The sequence below is a fragment of the Puma concolor genome, chromosome D1 (genome assembly GCF_028749965.1).
Source record: "Puma concolor isolate L17-30 chromosome D1, mPumCon1.1.hap2, whole genome shotgun sequence".
Taxonomy (NCBI): Eukaryota; Metazoa; Chordata; class Mammalia; order Carnivora; family Felidae; genus Puma; species Puma concolor.
Genome location: NC_141676.1, coordinates 104,611,428 through 104,633,562, shown reverse-complemented (window position 1 = coordinate 104,633,562; position 22,135 = coordinate 104,611,428). Strand labels below are relative to the sequence as shown.

General features: G+C 46.6%; 1 protein-coding gene across 1 annotated transcript; it reads left to right on the top strand.

The window, feature by feature from the left end:
- Positions 1–4,875: 4,875 nt before the first annotated feature.
- Positions 4,876–8,896, top strand: LOC112866008 (nicotinamide N-methyltransferase-like). The gene is made up of 3 exons (XM_025929044.2): positions 4,876–5,109; positions 6,495–6,702; positions 7,882–8,896. The coding sequence occupies exons 1-3, from the start codon at positions 4,959–4,961 to the stop codon at positions 8,312–8,314; spliced, it is 792 nt and encodes a 263-aa protein (XP_025784829.2). The 5' UTR covers positions 4,876–4,958; the 3' UTR covers positions 8,315–8,896.
- Positions 8,897–22,135: the final 13,239 nt, after the last annotated feature.

Here is a 22,135-nt window from a genome sequence, read left to right as displayed (position 1 = left end):
AATTTCATCATGCAGATGATCTCAGAGTCTGTTTCCATGGGTACCTTTTATTTTTATGGGTAACATTTTCCTGGTTCTCGGAACATCTGGGAAGTTTTTATTGTAGGCTAAATATTGTGGGTGATCTATTGGAAAGAGTCTGGATTATGTTGTTTTCCTTTAAAGAGTGTTGTGTGTGGTTTTGGCAGGCAATTAATCTATTGGAGGTATTCCTTGCTCCAGTCAAGGGGTTTGTTAGGGTAAATCAAAAGTAGCCTTTATTCTAGGGCACGATCCTTCTTGCCGAAGCAAAACATTTCTGGTATGGCAGCTGAATGGGGCAACAAGAGAATCTCTCTACTCTGCTGAAACGATGGCTCCCAGCACTCTGTGACCGATAGTGTTTCCATTCTGTACTCAAGTCCTCGGCAGCCAGTCTCTTGCGAAGTCTCCATCTGTGCCTGTGCAGCCCAGTTCTTGACATAAACTGACAGGGAGCCTCTGGTATGGGTTAAATTGTGTCCACCCCCCCCCCCCCCCCACGAAAGATACATTGAAGTTCAATCCCCCAAGACTCTAGGATGTGACTTTGTTTGGAAATGGGGTTTTCACAGAAGTAGTTAAATTAAAATGAAGTCATTAGGGTGGGTCTTAATCCAGTATAACCAGTGTCCTTCTAAAAAGGGGAAATTGGACCCAGAGAGAAAGCCACATGAAGGTGAAGGGAGAGATCAAGGTGATATACCTACAAGCCAAGGGATGTCAAAGATTGACGGTGACCACCAGCCCCCAGGGGAGAGGCATGGAACAGATTCTCATTCACAGCCCTCAAAACAGACTAACGCTGCTGCACGCCTTGATCTCAGACTTCTAGCCTCCAGAACTATGAGAGAGTAAGTTTCTGTTGCTTAAGCCGCCCAGTTTGTGGTATTTTGTTATAGCAACCCTAGCAAAAGAATGCACATGGACTTTGGGCCCCCCATGCACGTGACTCCCTCCTCCCTGGCTCCAGCCCTCCTCACTGGCGCCAGCCCCACACATTCCACAGGCTCTAGAAGCTCCAGACCTTGGCCTTCTCAGCTCAGCAGGACTGCTGGACTCTTTTTGGATTCTACTGTCTCAGGAGAGTGTCCCCAGGCAGAGAGCTGGTAAAGCTCTGGCTCACTTCCTGTGATAGCAGTTCTGTGCTGCCTGTTGTCGCATCCCTGAAAACAGCAGGGTCACACATTTGGTCCAGTGTGGTAGTTTCTATGGTGAAAGGCAATTCCAGTATTTGTTACTCTGGCATGGCCAGAAGTGGAATTTCTGTTCTAAATTCTTGGAGTTATTTACTTTGAGTAAGTTATGTGTTTGAACTCATTTACTCCTCTCAACACCGCTGCGAGCTAGGTCATTAATGTCATGAATTCCAGATTTAAAAAGGGTGGGGGGCAAAAAAAGGTGAACTCACTTGTCCAAGGATATATCCTATAAATGGTGGAGTTAGATTTTGAAACTAGGCAGTTTAGCTGCAGAGTCCGTGCTCTTCAATATTAACCTGTTATCTTACGTAGCAGGTGCACGATGAATGTGTTTTGAATGAATGAGCAGAGAGATGGCTGTCTCTTCTACTTTGTTGCCCATTCACCTTACATATTTCACCTGCCCTGGAGGTGCCCTCCCAACATTACATCAGCCTTGTGTCTTCATTTCTCCCCTACCCAGACTTTTGAGATTTTCTGGAGAAAAATCACACTGAACTCCTACCAAGACCAAACCCCTACCAAGTTATCTGGGCCTTTGAAAATACCTAATACTTCTGTCTTGCCATCATCTTTGCCTTCCGTGGACTGTGGGTTCTGCCTCGAATCTCACACGTGTGTACTTCCCTTCTCATTTTCAGGAAAAACACGATTTCCAGCTGTGAACTCTCAGATTCCCACTCATTTCTCTAAATTCGACTTGCATTGGCACCTATCCTTGCCTTTTGCTCGGCTGTCAAAATATTTAGTGTTGCTCTCTCTCTCTCTCTCTGGCTGAGGCATATCCACGTGTGGCTGCTGCCTGGTGTCCTCCCTTCCCCAGTCAAGCATTTGGAAGTGTCGCTTACTACCCTATGTTCCTACCTGCCCTCTCACCTCCAACTCCCTCCCTCCCTCCAGTCTGGCTTCTGTACTCCTTACCAGTCCATTTATTCATGTTGGCTTTTCTTTTAATTCATTTTATCCTTATGCTTTCTTTAAATGTATTTGTTATCCTTTTAACTCCTGGATGTGGATCCCTAATTTATTAATTTTTTTTCCATTCATTAATCTAACTACTTAAGATCATGAATTTCCCCCTGCTGTGTGTCTTACAGCTTTTCATTTGTGGGACTGTTTTCTATATATATTTAAAAATTCTTGTTTTCCTTTTCTCATTGATCCAAGGGTGTTTAAGAGAAAATTAAAAAATTTCTGTGTGGTAGAGGGGTGCCTGAGGGGCTCAATCAATTAAGTGTTCGACTCTTGGTTTCAGTTCAGGTCATGATCTCACAGTTCGTGGGTTTGAGCCCTGTATCGAGCTCCATGCTGGCAGTGAAGGGCCTGCTTGGGATTCTGTCTCCCTCCCTCCCCTCCTCCACTCACACTGTCTCTCTAAACAAACAAACAAACAAACAAACCTAAAAAAATTTCTGGGGTTGTCTAGGTGGCTCAGTTGGTTGAGCGTCCAACTCTTGGTTTCGGCTCAGGTCATGATCTTAACGGTTTCATGGGTTTGTGTCTCACATCAGGCTCTGCCCTGACAGTGTGGACCCTGCTTGGGATTCTCTGTCTCCCTCTCTCTCTGTCTCTCTCAAAATAAATAAATAAACTTAAAAACAAAATAAAAAATAGGTGTTCCTTGGTGGCTCCGTTGAATGAGTGGCCAACTCTTGGTTTAAGCTCAGGTCATGGTTTTGCAGTTCATGAGTTTGAGCCCCACATGAGGCTCTTCCCTGACAGTGTGGAGCCTGCATGGAATTCTCTCTCTCTCTGCCCCTCCCATGCTCATGCTCTCTCTCTCTCTCTCAAAATAAATAAACTAAAAAAAATGTTGTAAATAATAAATAAATAAATTATTTTTTTGTGTGGTAGAGTATCTTTTTTTCTTCTTCTTCTGGTTTTGTAATGAATATCTGTTTTGTTGCATTTTGTTTTTTTTTTAATTTTTTTTTTTCAACGTTTATTTATTTTTGGGACAGAGAGAGACAGAGCATGAACGGGGGAGGGGCAGAGAGAGAGGGAGACACAGAATCGGAAACAGGCTCCAGGCTCTGAGCCGTCAGCCCAGAGCCTGACGCGGGGCTCGAACTCACGGACCGCGAGATCGTGACCTGGCTGAAGTCGGACGCTTAACCGACTGCGCCACCCAGGCGCCCCTGTTTTGTTGCATTTTGATCAGAGTATTTTATTGTATAGTATTTATACTTTGGGGAAGTTTTCTAATTACTCTGTTGTTTTATATACAGTAAATTCTGAATATTCCATGGACAGCTTTAACAAAAGGTATTTACTTTCTGTTTTCAGACTATAGAGCTCAACATATAAATCAACCAAATTTGTGTTATTAATTCCATTTTAATATCTCTTCTATCCTTCTTTGTTGAAGAAAATGTGAACATACGAAGCCTGTGGCCCTTTCCCTGAGTATGGGCTAGGAAGGGTCAAAAAACCAGACTCTCAATATGGTACCAGAGCAGAAGAAATGTTACTGTGGTTGCTTCACAGCCCAGAGCATCCTGCGGGAGTGGGAGAGTGATTTCCCTTGTTTCCGAGTGGGAAATGGAAATAGGGCATGGGGAGAGACAGAGGCCTGGAGGTTACCGAAAGGGGATGTTGCAACCCTTGTTAATCAGTAATCTAAGACGGGGTTATGCAATGGAATCTTAGTAGATGCCAACAGTGTGGACAAATGCCAGCTTCCCCTGCCTGGCGCCACGTAAATTCCCCGCTTCCTGGCCTGGTGAAGGAAGACTCTGAGTGATTGAGATGTAACGTCTGCCACGATCTGAATGGGACTCAAAGAAGAAATTCAGTTCAGCTATAGAATAAGTAATTTTTGCACATTCATTCCACATCAGCAGCTCCAGCTCAGATCTCTCTGTGCAGTCCAGACTTAGATCTGGGTCAGCTTAGGTTTTTCAGCCTCAAGCTGAAGCTAAACCCATCTCTGTTCATCATCTTGTCCTCTTCACCCCTCAACTAAAACCTGCTCTTCTTGTCTTCTCTACTTTCTAAATATTGTCCGCATCCAACAAGTTGTCTGGGGCAGAAACCGGGTGTTGTGGGAGTGGGTGTAATTCAGAAAATGCTAAAGATTGGGGCACCTGGGTGGCTCAGTCGGTTAAGCATCAGGTCATGATCTCCAGGTCCATGAGTTCGAGCCCCACGTCGGGCTCTGTGCTGACAGCTCAGAGCCTGGAGCCTGCTTTGGATCCTGTGTCTCCCTCTCTCTCTGCCCCTCCCCTCCTCATGCTCTGTCTCTCACTCACTCTCTCAAAAATAAATATTTTAAAACATTAAAAAAAAAAGAAAACGCTGAAGATCAAAAACCAACTAAGATGTATCCATCCTGTTAACAGCCAGAGATACTGGCAGTTCACAGGGGAGTAGTTTAAAAACTGGACATGCTTTTAAAATCGTTTGCAAAGCCGCTGTAGAAGAGGATCCGATACAGTGGAGCAGGAGAGCCTAGAAATCCTGCTGCACCAGCCAAATCCACTGAAAAGCCTGGGGACCGGGGTGGGGGAAAGAGCAGGTCCACTCCTTGCAGAGGGAGCTGGAGAACAGGAGCAGAGTTGCCAAGTGTGGCAAAGGCAAATGGCTGAAGGGAGGAGGGCTCGGGGAGCGCTCTTCATTGGCTGTTCTGGTCTTTCCCCGAGTATTTGAGGACTGGCGGAGTGACTGTCTGAACTCCATTAAGAAGGCCCCAGAGCATCAGGCTGCCTGCTCCTTCCTGGACAAAACTCAGGATTCTCTATGGCTCTTCAGGAATCCACAGCGCTGGATTTCTACCAGACGTATTTTGAACCCATGGTCTACCTGGACTACTTCAAGATGGGCCAGAGCCCTGTGGGTGATGATTGCCTCTACTTCCTGCTAAAACACTACAACGCCATTTTTAAATCAGGTGCTAGTTTCCTTGAACCCTGGAGGAGGTTTGTGGGGGGAAGGGTGGCGATGCAAATTTTAAATCAGGTGCTCGTCTTCTTCAACCCTAGGGCAAGTTTCAGGATGGGGGTAGAGGTGGGGGGGGGGGAAGGGTGGCCAGACAATTGACTGGAACTTTCGACCTGGATGGAGAGTTTGTAGAACTGCTCTATGGGACCAGGTTAGATGTACTTGATGTGTGGTACATGGTGGGATGCCCTAAACATTTCTGGGGTCGCTGGGACAAGATTTCCTCCTCCCATGAAGTTGAGGAGCTGCGATCTTTCATGGTCCTGCGTGGTCCTATCTTCTAGCAAAAGGAGTCCCTGGCAAAAGAAGCTGCACGGGGCATCAGAAAGTGTAGGAAGCGTTCGCTCTTTTGTGTGATTACCGCTGTGCCTCGTGAAAACATCGTGGGTGGGTGGCTCTCAGATTTGCCCCTAGGGGAAGAAAGGTGCTCGGCAGCCCGAACTATTAAAATCAAATACTGGGCATATTTTCATGATTCACATGAGAAGGAAACATAACCCAATAGATAGAATTTCCCCAATTAACAATCTCCTGCTCTCACATTTTCTGAAACCTTTGATGCTTGCTCAATTTATCTGCCACTATAGCCTCCAGGTAACACAAATGAAGGGGAAACAAACAAAATGTAGCAGCAGAATCCAGGAGCAAAGGGGCAGGCTCAGTTCAGCAGCAGGTCAGGATCCCTCAGTCCAGCTGGGTTTCTGTCCTTGCTGCCTTGTTGTTTATCTCGGAAGCCTCTTGCCATATTCCAAATGCTGCTGCCATTTTGTGTTAACCCAGTCTCTCCCTGGCTGGAGAGAAGCGGAGGCCGAGGACTCTGCCGGCAGGTCTGTATTCCCCTTTTAGTCCTCACACTGCTAAGAGAGTGTCTGGGAATGCAGGCGGCGCTCAATGAATGTTTGCTGATTGATCTTTGGAATGTTGTAGATGGTCTCTGGGTCATAGGACCCTTCAGCGAAGAGTGCTTGGAATGTGGAAGCCAGTGTCCTCGGAAATGTGACCAGATTTCTTCTCTGAACACTTATTTACAGTGCTAAATTGGCCGTGGAAATGACAAAGCTGCTTCTCTAGTAATTGTCCCCCTACACACCCCAAACAGGCTCTCCTGCTGCTCACTCTCCCCTCCTACCACGCTCCCCATGCTCAGTGCTGGCACTGTGTGACCTAGCGCCTAAGGCTGTCCGGGCAGGCAAAATCCCTAACGCTGGAGTTTACAGTCCCCGATGGTCGACTCCCCGCAGCCTCTCCAAGTGGGAAAGAGAGCGGAGCCTTTGGGAAGGCCCTCAGAGCTGTGGTTCGGTGCTGACGGCTTAGAATGCGTCTGTTCTAAAACAGGTGGGCTGAAAGGAAAGCTCCTGATTGACATTGGCTCCGGGCCCAGCATTTACCAGCTCCTCTCTGCCTGCGAGTCTTTTGAGGAGATAATCGCCACTGACTACACGGACAAGAACCGCCTGGAGCTGGAAAAGTGGCTGAAGAAGATTCCAGGGGCGTTCGACTGGTCCCCAGTGGTGAAATATGTGTGTGAGCTTGAGGGGGACAGGTAAGGGGTTTGTTGTTTGCTTTGGGGTTGCCACGATGCGAGCTGCACTTAGCTCTCCGAATCAAGAGTTTATCATGGGCCTCGTGTGGAAATGGCGAGGCAGGTGGAGACTAAGAAGGAAGGAAGTTAGTGGGGTTCCAAGAAGAAGAAAGGAGGAAGAGTGTGACATGAATCCAATAAAGACCAAAAAGAGGGAACAGAAACAGATGGCTACAGACAGACCCAGAGCCAAAAGGGAACTGTCACGAGCGCCTACCCAGAATGCCAAGGCATGACCCCAGGCCGATGTGGATGGGGCAGGGTGGCAGCCAGCTGGTGTTTGAGGGCAGACAGCCGTTCTGATTGGCAGGTGGCCCTGCTGTTCCAATTACAACCTCCAGGTGGCTCCAGACTTGGGGAATCTTTCTGTAGATCGCAGGGGCCGGGCCTAGAATTAAGACCCATCTTGCACAAGTGAACAGAATCTACTTACCTTGGATCATTTCAGGGCACCAGGAAGGCCCACCATGGCACCTCCACTCCCCAAATACCACTCTCCCCAGTTAGGTAGGACGGTTGCAGATGTACATTGGATTCTTATTCCTTTTGCTTAAGACTGCGACTTTTTAAAAATACAGAACTGGAAAGGGTAAACCTTTAAGTGCTTGTCCCCGTGCATACCTCAGTTTGAATGAGCCCCGTGTGCTGAGAACACGTGTAGGTAAGAAGAGAACGTATGAGGCGATGAGGAGGTCGAGTGGGGTGGCCAAGAGACACCGGGAGACCCTGGGGGACCCAGCAAAGTCGGCCAAGCTCTCATTGTAGCTTTTCTCAGCTGATTTCAGGCTGGCTTTCCATTTCTGGTTGTACTTACCCGGGTCGTGTTAAACACGGACCGAGTGGAGACAGAATAGGCCAAGCACCAGGCATACGTTGCTCAGCGAGGGCCCACGGGTGGAAACAGCAGCGACCTCGGGGTCAGGGTTTGCAGGTCCTCGGCTTTGACCTTATGCACAGCTGGCTTCACAACCGCGCCCCTCTCTGGGACTCAGAGAGTGTCCCCTCTCTGGGACACTGTAAGACTGGTAACTTGATATTCCGGGAGTCTGTGTGGAAGGCAGAGAAAGGCGGGAGTGACGTACGCCTCTCACACGATGAGCCTGACCCAGCTGGCCTCTCTTCCCTCTTCCCTCCGCTCAGAGACAGGTGGGCTGACAAGGAGGAGCGGCTAAGGAGAACCGTGACCCAGGTGCTCAAGTGTGACGTGAATAAAGAACAGCCCCTGGAGCCTGCAGTCCTGCCCCTGGCGGACTGCGTCCTTTCCTCCCTGTGCCTTGAGGCTGCCTGCCTCACCCAGGAGGCCTTCCGGGCTGCCCTGAGCCACATCAGGACCCTGCTCCGGCCCAGGGGCCATCTGGTGCTGGGCGGGGGCTTTGACACCACCTTCTACATGGTGGGGGCGAAGAAGTTCCCCTGCCTTCCCCTGAAGGAGAAATTCGTGTGTGAGGCTCTGCAGAAGTCCGGCTTCACCATCGAGAAGCTGGAGACGGCTCCGCGGGCAGCTGAGACCATGTCGGATGAGCAGTCAGACTACACCGCGATGTTCGTCGTCGTGGCCCAGAGAAACGACTGACGTATTGGACTTGGAAGGGGGGTGAGCATGCAGGGGTCATTCGGCTACCCCATTTCCTTCCCTCTGCGCTCAGTTGGCTTTATTTAGAACTCTTCCTTGCCAGCAAATGCTTTTAGAGTCTTATTATACGTGACTGCCAGATAATTAGGGATGTTCCTCTCAAACAGAGAGGTTCATAGTATACTCCACTAACGTCCCAGGGTTGGGGAAGAATTGGGCCAGAAAATAAAGCTTGGCCTCCCCTAGTTTTGAGGGCACCTTGGGGTTGCATGGGAGCGAAGAGGGTAGAGTCCCCCGTGCCCTCCTCCTTGAGGCATCTGGGGACGGCTCGCCTTCTGAGCTCATTCATCATTTGCATCTTCACCCCTGCTGATGACACCACCGCCCCGTCCCACAAAATGAAAGGAACACGGGCTTTGGCACAAGAAAACGTGGGTTTTGGTACTTGGCTCTTGTGATGATAGGTAGGTCATTCGTATCTCACAGCCTCAGTTTCCCCATCTCTGAAATGCAAATAATAAGACCCCTCCCCAGGCTTCCTGTGACACCCCAAATATATAACATGAACACACCTGCTAAACAGCTACGTGTGCGATGGCGTATGTGTTTTCACTGACCTTGCATGTGCAGGTAATAAGCAGTTCTTTTTTTTTTTTAATTTTTTAACGTTTATTTATTTTTGAGACAGAGAGAGACAGAGCATGAACAGGGGAGGGTCAGAGAGAGGGAGACACAGAACCTGAAACAGGCTCCAGGCTCTGAGCTGTCAGCACAGAGCCTGACACGGGGCTCGAACTCACGGACCGCGAGATCATGACCTGAGCCGAAGTCGGCCGCTTAACCGACCGAGCCACCCAGGCGCCCCAGTAATAAGCAGTTCTAAAGGGAGCTGGAGGCGTTGTTCTCTTTTGTCCGGTGCGACCCACCTAAGCCAGTTGCAGACGGGCACGGGGCCCTTGGGGAAGACTCTTGAAGGAAGTAGCAGCAGATCCGGGGGATGGGAGGGGTGAGTGGGAGGAAGCCAGGAGAAAGAACGGGGCGGGAATAGTCTGTGGAGAGCAGGAATTGTCAGTAGCAGTAGCATGTGCCAAGACCCAGAGGGAAAAGAACATGCTGTGTTTGCTGAACTTCAGCAGGAAAAACTGACACCTGGGTACAAAATTTGGGGCCCTGCCCCTGGAGAACTCTGATAAAACACCTTGGGCACTGGCATGGTAGAGCAGACCAGCGTTTCAAGTGGGCAGAGAATTTGCCAAAGCAGTGACGGTTGGCGGGGGTTGGGAGATGGGTAAGCAAGTGATTTGTTCATCCAACAAATATTTGTTGAGTGCCTACGAAACACCGGGCACCGTGCTAGGTGTGTCAGAAACTTTGCCCAGGGCTGGTCCTCGCAGTAAACACAGTTTTGCCATGTCTAAGCCCTTGATCACATTCTACCCCATGTCTGTGTATCTGTGTATATTCTTGTGTGTATATGTAGGTACGGGTGTGTGTGTGTGTGTGTGTGTGTGTGTGTGTGTGTGCTGATGATGGTTGTAGCGGGTGGGTCAGATCCATTCCATGGTGTCACCACATGAGTGATAGGAGAAGCAGACTCTCCAAGGCTAGGATCAGATCAGGAGTTAGCTACTAAAAGCTGGCAGTAGATGCACCCAGAGGCTGAGTGTTCGCACCTCCTCCAAGGAGACCTCCAGGGGCACACTGGAGCGTGCAGCCAGAAAGCTGGGCTGGGCTGGAAAATATAAAGCAAAGAGCAAGGTGGGTGGGCATATGGGGAGGGTGTCCAGGCACAGGTGGTCTCAGTGGGACCGACTTGCCCAATGCTCTACCTCACTGCATCAAGTGTGGGCACGCATCCCGGGGTGTGTTCCCCTGGGGTCCTGGTGTCAGTTACACGGGCAGTCACCTCAGGGAGCTATTGACTCCCTTACGTGATATTCAAGTTGCCCCTTAAACTTTGTGGGCTGTGAGTGAGCATTGTGTTTGGCTTCCTGGGAGGTAGAGAGATACCAATATGTGCAAGACGTGGCTCGTGGCCTGGAAAGTACGGAAAGGGTTTATGATTCACTGGAGTAACAAGAGACACGCTTTTGTTAAGTTGACACTGAGTAGGCCTGGGACTCTACTGCAAGGCAGGCTTTGTTTGGGAGAGGGATGGTGATGGGAACCATGCCACTGGACAGGATTCATTCTTACTCAGGGACTGAGGAAGGTGTCACGGAGTAAGTGGTAGCCAAGATGAGTTTTAAGAGAGGGTGCTGGTTGGAAAAGTGCTCCCACTGGAAGAAATGCTACTGCTAAAAAACATGGCCTTGGGAAGATACCAGGTAAATGATGTGATGTTTTCTTTGCCTGGAGGGCGGGATCCCTATGAGAGAACGTTGGGGGACAAGGAAGGATAGGAAGGTAGCTCAGGGCATTGGACTCTCCAGGGGGTAATCAGAGTTCATCAATAAATACTCATTTAGAACCTGCCATTTGTCAGGCCCTAAGAAAACAAATATGTTTTATATGTGAAAACAAATATGACACAATTCTTGCCCTTGTTGGGCTCATTCACAGATGGTATGACAGCAGTGTTAAGAGGGGAGGGCACACAGAAGGTCATTCTTAATCTGGGGGAGATAAGGGAGGCATCACAAAGAGGCAATATTTCTTCTTAAAGTTTTATTTATTTATTTTGAGTGAGAGTACAAGTGGGAGAGGGGCAGAGGGAGAGGGAGAGAGAATCCCAAGCAGGCTCCACGCTGTGAGTGCAGAGCCCGATGTGGGGCTCAGTCCCACAAATCGTGAGGTCATGACGTCAACCGAAATCAGGAGTCGGATGCTCAACCGACTGAGCCACCCAGGCACACCACAAAGGGGTAATGTTTATTTTTATTTAGTTAGTTTTTAATTTTACTTTTTTCAATTTACATCCGAATTAGTTAGCATCTAGTGCAACAATGATTTCAGGAGTAGATTCCTTACTGCCTCTCACTCATTTAACCCATCCTCCCTCCCACACCCCCTCCAGTAACCAAGAGGTAATGTTTAAAGCGAGTCTTGAACTCACAGTGAGTACCCGATCGCCAGGCAAACAGAAGGTGGGGTGGAGGTAGGCTGGGGTGTTGAAAGCATTTCTGATGGAAGAAGCAGCCTGGCCAAGGTGGGAGCTTTGGGGGGCGGGGACATCAGTCATGTTTGGGGAACCTCAGTCAGGAAACACAGAATAAGTGGCCATTATATTCCTGTCCCTGTTTTGTCTTCTGAGGATATGGTGAATGAGTCCAGCAAGGCCCTGCCCTCATTCGACTTTGGAGAAGGGAAGGCAGACAATAAAGGAATAGACAAAAAAAAAAAAAAAAAAAAAGTGAGCCCTAAGAAGGAAATCAGCAGGGAGGTACCGTGGAGAGTAACCGGGGCAGAGGGGGTGGGAGAAGGGCTCAGACAGTTGCTGGGATGGACAGATCTAGACTGAGGTCTGGCACAGCTGGACAGGGCTGTGAGGGCGGGGCACCTAGGGGAGGTGCCAAGCCCAGCAGTGTCCCTCTCTCTACAACAGAGCTCCCCAAAGCTGCAGGGGAGGACGCCTCTGGACGCAGAATCTACAGGCAGAAGGGAGCTGCCCTCCTACCTGTTCCCATCCTGTCTGCAAGCCTCCCCTGGAGAAACTCCCTTTACAATGTTCAAGCCCCCCCCCCCTTACTTTGCCTTCCAGAGGAGGATCCCAGGCACTCAGACCTCCAGGGGAAAGAGCAGGCAGTGAGGGGGATGGCTGGCACACCCCTGGAAGACGAGGCAGGCCGTCCACCTGACCATGTGTCTCTGTATGTGAGTGTGTCCTTCAGGGGAAGGAGGCAGGACAGCAAGATGGCTCCCTGGGGACCAGTCCTAAACCTGTTTTGGATTATTTCCCTTGTCCTTCACTCTCCGGACACAAGGGGGCAGTGGAGCCTTGAGCTTGGCGGACTGCAAGGTCCATGGGGCAGAGGACAGTCTTCCCTCAACCTTGTTTGCCTGAGGCCTGCTCTCCTGTTCAACCTGACCTCTGAATGTGGGAATCAGGAAGAGGAGGGCCACGGCCCGGCCAGAGGACCCTGATTTTCACTGACCTTCACTCAACCATATATAGGATGAATGCCCCCCTCCCCTTCCACAACAGAAACTAAAGCCCAGGTCCTTGTGCTGAAGGATCAGCCCATTAGTAGCTTGGACAAAGAGCAAGGGAGAGGCGCCCTAGCTGGCTGCTGGAGTGGAATTCTTCTGGGCCCTCTCTATTGTAGTGAAAATCTCCCCAAATTTCATGAGGCAGGGGCAGGAGGGTCAAGTGCAGTGGATAGGGCCCAGCAAGTCCATCAGATCCACTCGACAGCTATTAATGCCAATGCATGTGTCAGGTCTCATGCTGGTGCTAAGGAAACAAAGGAGAATTGGCTTCAGCTCTTCCAAAAAGTTCACAGTTAGGTGGGCAAATGGCCACTGCCACACGGAGTGGTTTGTTCCGCACAAGAGTAGGACAGGTACTGGGGAACACAGAGGAGGTGCGTTAACCTAGATGTGGGGTGGGGCGAGGGAGGTCACAGAAGGCTTCCTGGAAGCAATACCCAGGTTGAGTCTTAAGGATAGGAGGGTTTAGCCAAGCAAAGGGCTTTTTTAGGCAAGGGGAAAACATGAGCAAGAGATCAAAGTCAAGAAACAACACGGGAGGGAGATTAAAAGACATTCCAGTGTGTCTGAAAAATTTCCAACGCAACACCCTTTAAGGTTGCAACCATTTTAGTGGCACATGCTCTGTGGTCTGGCTGTCGCCCAACTCTCCAGCCAGTAGAAAGGGCTTTCTGAACAGTTTTGTACATTCAGACAGAAGCTTCAGAGAATTGAGTTTTTCCAGGCTCGGACCTATAGGATTGTGAGAAACTGTATGCTGGGGGAAAGACTTGATAGCAGGGCAATTAGTTTTGGGGTGGGCTTTTTCCTTTGGGACTTTCTACTACATGTTGCCTTAACAAGTGACGAGGTGCATTTAAGAGGAATTCAGAGGTTAAGCCTGTAAGCAAATAACAAACGCAGTTTCAAAAACAAAAACCGTAAGGCTACGTACTGCTTAACTAGGTTACGTAAAAATTAGATTGCTGATTGATGATAGACCCGTAGCCAAAGTGATCAGGCAGACAGACTGGAAGAAATCTTTGCAGTGGATAAAACCAACACCTTCTAGAATATACAAAAAACAGCCAAGTCAAAATATACAAATTTGGACTAGGAGGAAGTCCAAAGAAAAAAAAGGAGTGAGGGTGTGATTAGGAAATTTGTAGAAGAGGAATCTCCAAAGTTAGCAAACATTTTGTGGCAGATTGTGTAACTTTCACTGATTTCTGTGTCTTCTCTTCTCTGGCACATGGCAAGACTCCATTTCTTGGGTCCTTTGCCTCAGGCTGTGGCATTGGGTTCTGGCCCTAGGAATGTGAACGCATCTCATGCCTACTCCAAGGGCTGGATGCAGAGAATCCAGTGGAGACCTCTGGCCCCTAGGAAATGAGACAGCCGCACTGTAGAAGTCTGACCGTCTGGAGCTGTATCCCTCCCCGGACTCCCTCCACACTGGACTGTGAAGTGAACAGAGATGTATCAGCATTTACTTTGTGAAGCCACTGAGATGTGTGGGTTGTTACATCAATGAACTTACCTCACCGATGTGCACACTTAGATGAGCTCCAATTGGTTAGAGAAAGGTGAAATTTAAAAAATTATAAGGGCACCTGCCTGGCTCAGTGGTAGAGCATGTGACTCGATCTCAGGGTGGTGCGTTCAAGCCCCACATTAGGCATGGAGCCTACTTAAAAAAAATTGTGTAACTTCACGTATTTTCATTGGATTTGCAAAAACTGGCAAGGTAGATCATTTCAAGAATTTTGGTAGGGGTTAGAGGTGTGTATGGGTGTGTTGGTGATTACAGGAACTCCATGTACTGCTGCTGGGGATGTAGACTGGTATAGGCTTGTCGGGGGGGGGGGGGGGACCCTGGTGGTTCTCACTAAAATTAAATATTTAATTGGCTTGTGACTCAGCATTTCTACTCCCGGGAATATACCCTGTGGAAATTCCCACACAGGTCTGCACAGAGGAGACCTGGGCATCTACAGAAACGTTGTGTGGGGGAGTTAGAGGCAATCTGGGTGTCCATCCCTGGGGGAGTAGATATGTAAATGGGGGGATTCAAGTCACGGAGTGGCAAGAAGGTATGGCCCACATGTCCACATAGCCACGTGCACGGGCCTTAAGGGCATAGTGAAAACGATGTAAATGAAGATATATACATACAAAACAACAGTACCTATTTCACGGAAATACACATAACGAAAAGAACACGCACTAAACCTCTTGGAAAATCCTCGGGAGGGTGGGAGATGCGTGGGGAGCAAGAAGATAGGATCGAACGGAGGGATCCCCTCCCCCTACACACGTTCTTTTCCGAAGCTTTCTAACAAGAGACTGAAGACTGACAGTCACAGCTTTTTACTTCCTAGACTGGGTTTCCTCTACTGAGTCGGATTCCCATGAGGCTGTGACATCTCTCCTCAACTTTTTTTGAAAACCGCACGGTCAGCCATCACTGCTAATTTTCCAGTTTCCTAAGCATTCCCTTTCAATCGCCTGACCTCATGGTTTCTCAAAAACAAAACAGGAGACAGGTACAAGAACAGGAGAATTACAACATCAAGTCTTAGTCTAGCTTTTTTACACAAGAACTAAGACTAGCTGCTTTTTCACATCTGTATTAAACACAGAGGAAAAGAGTGACATACATTAACCTGGCAGGACAGGTGTTTCAAATATATGTATTATACCGCGAATGGTAATTAGCAGGAAACAAGGGGGGAAAAAAATCAGTGGAAACGGAGAAGATAGACCTAAATCAGATGGTAGCAATTATGGTGAGTGCATGACAAAGGGACATCACACCACAGGGAAGCAAAGCAGAATCATCTGTATAGCCCAGAAGCCACCCCAGTTCTCAGCTTTTGCCAGGTGGGTGTTGTAGAAGCCGCGCCACGATTTTCAGCCTCATGAACTTGGTTATTACTGACGGCCACCTGCTGCGGCCAAGCCGCTGGTCCCCGGCTTTGCCAAAGGCCCCCAAATGCCATCTCGCTGCAGTTCACAAACCATACCATGGGGGTGAGTTGGGGCTGGGCACCTCTTTGCTGGATTACAGAACTGGGCCCAGCTGAGGCTCAGGAATCTCCTTCTCTTCCCTCAACCACCCCCACCCCGGCTCTCTCTTTTCTCCTCCAAGAAGAGCTCGCATCCTGTGTCCTTCCTCTCCTTCCCTGCTCTGGCATCCTTCTCAAAGCTTCCTGCAACCCAGGCAATGGATTCAGTGGCCAGTTTAAAATCTGGAGACTCGGGGCACCTGGGTGGCTCAGTCAAGCGTCTGATGGCAGCTCATGATCTCACTGTTCGTGGGTTCAAGCCCTGCGTCATTCTCTGTGCTGACAGCTCAGAGCCTTGAAGCCTGCTTCGGATTCTGTGTCTCCCCCTCTCTCTGTCCCTCTCCCACTTGTACTCTGTCTCTGAAAAATAAATCAGCATAAAAAAGAAATCCGGAAATCGTGGGTATAGATAAGTAGAGAACTAAACTTTTTGGCCGAACCAGTAGCTGTGTGGCTTTAGGTTGAAAACCCAAAGCTCCGTGAGAGGATGCGCTGTTAGAACCCTAAGAAACGCACACACAGGACCCCCTCGCGTTCTGATGGGACAGCCTCCTTTCTTGCCCACGGGGAGCTATGACTCTAAGAAGAGAGGGGAACAGAGAGGTGATAGACTCAAGGAAAGGGCTCCCCGCCTCCCTGCAATTAAGGCTCAGATGAATCATCCCTGGACTCACCATCCGTATTCATTAAAACCTAAAGCAGACCCTGTGGGGCCGCATCAAATTTGATGAGTTATCATTTTGCTTGTAATTTTGTTTATTATTAATTACCAAGCACATGAAAGGCTCCAAATTGCTGGTTCCTCTGACTCTGGGACTTGCTCAGTTTGGCTCTGCCTTGGATTCCAATCTCAGGCCTCACACCTGGCCTCAGGTCTGGTCTGAGCAGAGACTGAGGAAGAGGCTCAGCGCAGGCCCTTCTCTACAGCAGGAGCAAACCCCTGCCCCGCGCTGGCAGCAGAAGCAGGCTCCTAATTGCTGCGGTGTACCTGGGCGTGCGGCTCGCTCTTGGAGATAAGCAGAAGCCAGGGAGAGTAAAAGGAGAGGTCACTGCCTACGGGAGTCTGAATCATTCCTGGAGCACCCCGGGCCTCTGATCTAAAGTAGGCCTTGATGTCTGAAGCACAGACTTTTTCCGGTGTTGGAGAAGGGAAGCTTGAGCGGTAGTTTCTGTTATGTTCCCCACCATTCTTGCCCCGTTTTTGTTGAACCAGTCATTTATCCTTCGGTGCCCTTGAATGCTGTAACCCCATTGGGTGAAATTGAGTAGAAGGAGCCTCTCTGGGCACGCCTCAGAGAGGAAGCCTGGGGCCACCTAAACGACCAAGGATTCTTCATCTCTACATCTGTGCACATGTCAAAAGCAGTCCTGCATCTGGATATGCAGGATGTTTTTTTGTTGTTGTTTTTTTATCATGAGCTTGATCATATATAGCAATGCTCATAAAACATTTGCATATAGTCTGAAGATTAATATAAAATGAACACCAGGTAACTGCCCCCCCAAGTTGAGAAATAGAACAGTGAAGGGTCTTAGTAGCACCCCCTTCTTCCCCTCCAGAGCCAACCAGCGTCCTGACGTCTAGGGTAATGATTGTTTTTCTCTATAGTCTGCCGTTCCTTTATGCATCACTAGATAAGCTTGTTTACTTTTGCCTGTTTTGAGCTGTATATCATTGGAATAAAAATGTGTATCTTCTTGTTTCTCTCCCTCTCCGTCTTTGGAGAACCATCCACGTTGATACCTATAGCTATAATTGGTGCAGTTCCATCGCTGTATACTCAGATTTATTTATTCTACTGTTGCTGGACATTTAGGTTGTTTCTAGCTGGGGGCTACTTCAAACAATGCTGCTAAGAACAGTCACGTGCCTGTGCCAGGTTTGCTCTAGGTATGACCCTGGGTGTGCAATTGCTGGAGATGGGGTATGCCCAACTCAAGTCTCCTAGTTCGTGCCAGCCTGTTTTCCAGAATGGTGCACCGGCTTATTTGCCCACTAGAAATACATGAGAACATCTGTGCTCAAGGTCCTTGGTGCTGGCAGACGTTATTTTTGCCAATCTGATGGCTCTGTAGTAGTATCTCATTGTGACTTCACTTGCATTTCGTTGATGAGATTAAGCATCTTTTCATAGGGTTCTTATAAAGGGTCTGTTCATGTTTTCTGGGTTGTTCTTTATTTTCATTTTGATTCACAGAAGTTCTTTATAAATTCTGGATCCTGGTCCTTTGTCAGTTTTATGAGTTGTGAGAACTTTTCCCACTCTGTGGTATGTCTCTTTACTCTCTTAATGTGTCTTTGGTTGAACAGATGGTCTTAATTGTAATATACTCAAACTTAAAAAATCTCAAATTTCTGATGGATGGTTTTTTGTATCTGGTTTAAGAAATCCTTCTCTACCCCTAAGGTCATGAAGATATTCTTCTACATTACCTTCTAAATCCTCAGAGACTTACCCTTCGTCTATGGTTTTTAATCCACCTGAATTGATTTTTGTGTCTAGTGTGCAAAGAAGGTCCTATTCCATCTTCTCCCCTATGGATACTCAGTTACCCTGGCACTATTTACTGAAGAGTCTATCTTTTCCCCCACTGATCTGGGATATCACCTCCGCTGTATATCAAGGGTTGATAAAGTTATGGGTCTGTTTATGGGCTCTCTACTATTTCATTAGTCTATTTGTCAGTCCTTACACCGATACCATACGGTCTTCATTACTATAGCTTTATAATAAGTATTATGTCTGGTAAAGCCAGCCCTCCTACCTTATTTTTCTTCTTCAAGAGTAGCTACTCTTGGCCCTTGCCACTGTCATATAAATTTTAGAGCTGGCTTGTCAAGTTCCAACAAAAACCTATTGGGATTTTAATTGAGATTTTACCGAGTCCATAAATCAATTTGGAGAGAAATGACATCTTTACAATGTTGAGTCCTTCAATCCATGAAGTGGTCTATTTCTCCATTTATTTAGGTCTTCTTTAATGTCTTTTCATAAAATTTTATAATTTTCTCCATTAATGTCTTGTACATATTTTGTTGGATTTATTCCTAGGTACTTCTCATTTTTTAATGCCATTGTGCATGAAGTCTGTTTTAAATTTCATTTTATAACTCTTGCTGGTTAAAAATGAATTTAATTTTTTATATTCACTTCGTATCCAGAAATTTTGCTAGACTTTTATATTCTAGTAGTTTCTTTGTAGATTATTTTAAATTTTCTCTATATATTATCTTATCTGTTTTTAATAATAATTTTAACTTTTTCATTTCCAATGCTTCTACCTTTTATTTATCTTTCTTACCTCCGGTGCTGTCCAAGACCCCTTGTAAAATGTTGAATAACATTGGTAATCGTTAAGATAGAAGAAATAAAATTTGGCAATTGTTAGCGTTCTCACCTCGGTCCTCAGGTCAGAGGGAAAGCTTTTAAAAGTGTCATCATGAAGTACGATGTTTGTTGAAGTTTTTGTAGGTAATCCTTTTCACATGAAGGAAGTTCCATCCTACTCTCCATTTGCCAAGTGGTTTTTATTGTTACTGTTGTGAATGAATGTGGATTTTGAGCTCCCCTCACCTCCATATATCTATTGAATGATCATCAGAAGGCCTTTCTCCTTAAATATGTAAATATGATGATTTACATTAACTGATTTTATTAAATTTATTTATTTATTTTGAGAGAAAGTATGAGTGGGGGAGGGGCAAAAAGTTGAGGGAGAGACAGAATTTCAAGCAGCCTCCACCCAATCAGCACAGAGCCTACTGTGGGGCTGGATCTCACAAACTGTGAGATCATGACCTGAGTCGAAACCAAGAGTTTGACATTTAACCAACTGAGCCACCGAGGCGCCCTTACATTAATTGATTTTTGAATGTTAAATTGCCTTGTACTCCAGCAATTAACCCGCTTGGTCATAGTGTAACGACTAAATGAATAGGCTGTCCCGTCAGACTGTTGTAGGTCTGAACCCCAGCTATACAGCTACCTAGCAGTGTGGCCTGGGCAGGGTACTTAACCTCTCTGTGCCTTATACGCTGAAATGGGGATAATAGTACCTAACTCACAGAACTATTGTAAGGTTTAGTAACACGTCCAAAATGCTTAAACCGGTGTCTACGCCTAGTAAGCACCATGTAAGTGTTTGCTATTTTATGGACTAGACAAGAATTTGTTTAGGATTTTTGTATTTGTGTTCATGAGTGATTTTTAGCTTGTAATTTTTCTTTCTCATAAATAACCTTGGCATTATGGTTTTGCTCAACTTATAAAATTAGTTGAGGGGTGTTTTCTCATTTTCTATCCTCTGAAAGAGTTTGGGTAAAAATAAAATGACCGATTCCTTGAATATATGCTAGAACTCGCTTGTGAAGCCATCTGCCTGGAGGGTTTCATGCAGGAACAATGTTCGACTTAAGTTCTTTGACGGTTACAGGTCAGTTCAGGCTTTGCATGTGTTGTACGTTTACTTGGGAACGTCTCCATTAAATATTCGGTATATTGGCATAAAGGTATTCACGGTAACTAATAGCCGTCTTTGCAAGGTCTGTACCATATGCCATGAAGTTTCCACTTTCACTCTTGACATTGGGTGTATGTGCCTTTTCCTTTGTTTTTTTTTTCCCCCTTGATCATTAAAAACAGAAATTTGCTAATTATATTTGTCTTTTCAGAGAGCCGATTTTTGAGCCTTGCTGATCTTCCCAATTGTATTTTAGCTTTTTATTTCATTAATTTCTTCTCTATGATATTATTTTCTTTCCACACCCCCATTTACGCTACTGGTATGTACATTTGAGGGTTAGAGTTCCCCCTTAAATACTCTTTTGGCTTCAACCCACGGATTTTGATATGTGGTACTTCCATTACTACTGAGTTCAAACTATTTTATGATTTTCACTCTGATTGCTTTTTGGGGGCCACAGGTTCTTTATTGGTACGTTTCTTAACTTACAAACAAATCAGGGTATTCTAGTTATCTTTTTGGTTTTTTGACTTTTAACTTAAACACGTTGGTCAAAAATATACTCCGTTTCATTTCAGTCCTTTGAAATATGTGGAGACTTGCTTCGTAAGCTAGTGTAGGGTAATTTCTAATGTGCTTTGTATTGTTAAAACACGTGTGTAGGTGTTGGGTGAAATATTTTATATGCATCCATTAAGTCTAGTCGAGGAATCCTGCTACTCACGTATTACATATTTTTACTGATGTTTTTAATCTATCTTTAACTCTCCATCGATTGCCTTCTTATTTTATGCTTTATATTTGTCCTGACAAGTCTATGTTGTTGTTGTTGTTGTTGTTTTTCCCTCTCTCTCTTAGTTCTTGCCTCCTTCTGAATTTTTTTTTTTTTTTTTTTGTCATTCCATTTCCTCTCCTCTACTAATCTGATTGTGTTATTTTTGTGGTGCCTAAGATTGCAGTGTAGGTATTTTACTTTGGATCTCCCAAAGCACTGGTGAGGGCATGGGAAAGTGAGACAAAGAAAGAAAGGAAGGCAATCAGGCCCCATTCATGAACCAGTTCCTGCTGTGGGCAACTGGGGCTCACTTCCGCTGTGGACCTCTGCAAGAGTTCATAGAACCTGTTTGGGCATTCTCATCCCAGGACCGAGGAAGCCGGTATAATCATTCAGCAACTCTCCTTTGTCACTGGGTGAGGGCCTGAGGGCTGCTGCCCAGCTTTTCTCACCTGCTTTATGTAGGGGCCAAACATACTCCTACAACCGGAGACAATTCTCAGGCTCGGGAAGTATGGGCAGTGTATAATCATCTGCCTGGAATTACAATATGCATAATCTACTTAGCAAAGCCTAACTAACGTCTTACTCTCAGCAAGGTCTTACCCTTCCTGGACAATTCAAAGATCCAGAATACTTCAACCCCATGTATTTACCCTCCCCTGAAATTTATAGGCTATTGATATTGTGTATTTTAGTTCCATCTTGCTTGTTTTTAACCACATATGACATTATTTTTTATACATCCATTAGAATTACCCACAAGTTCGTGTCCTTACTTGTTCTTCATTCTTTTTTTCATCTCAGACCTTGATCGTTTGCACACTAGTATTGCAGAACTATTTTCTCATGAGGTCATGACCTGAGGTAATGAAGCAAATGTTTTATCAACTGACCTCATGGGAAGAGCAGCTACCAGTAGACCAAGTTCCCAGGCTAGATGGCAGTGATGTGCTTTCTTGAGTCCTTTCATCTCTCCTTCCTTCCATCCTTCCTTCCTTCCTTTTTTCCTTCCTTCCTTCCTTACTTTCCACTCTCCCTGCCTCTCTTCCTCCCTTTCTATTTCCTTCGTGCTCTTTGTTCCTTCCAGAGGCTATTGATTTTGGAACTTTGTCTTCACTACATTTTGCCCCCATGAGAGGATTGCCTTTCCAAGCCAATACCCAAGGCATTTTAAATTTCTTTGCTCACTGAAGCCTGTTAGAATCACCGTGGAATCTAGTTCCAGTGGGAAGGCCAGTGGACCAGCAGATGTGCCCTTCGATGCCCATGAGGGTACTGTTGCAACTCTACTCAAGGACTGGTCCCATTTCACCATTGGGATGTTGAATTGCTCCTGAATTCATATCCAAAAGGAAACTAAGACTTCCGGAGACTCCAAATTAT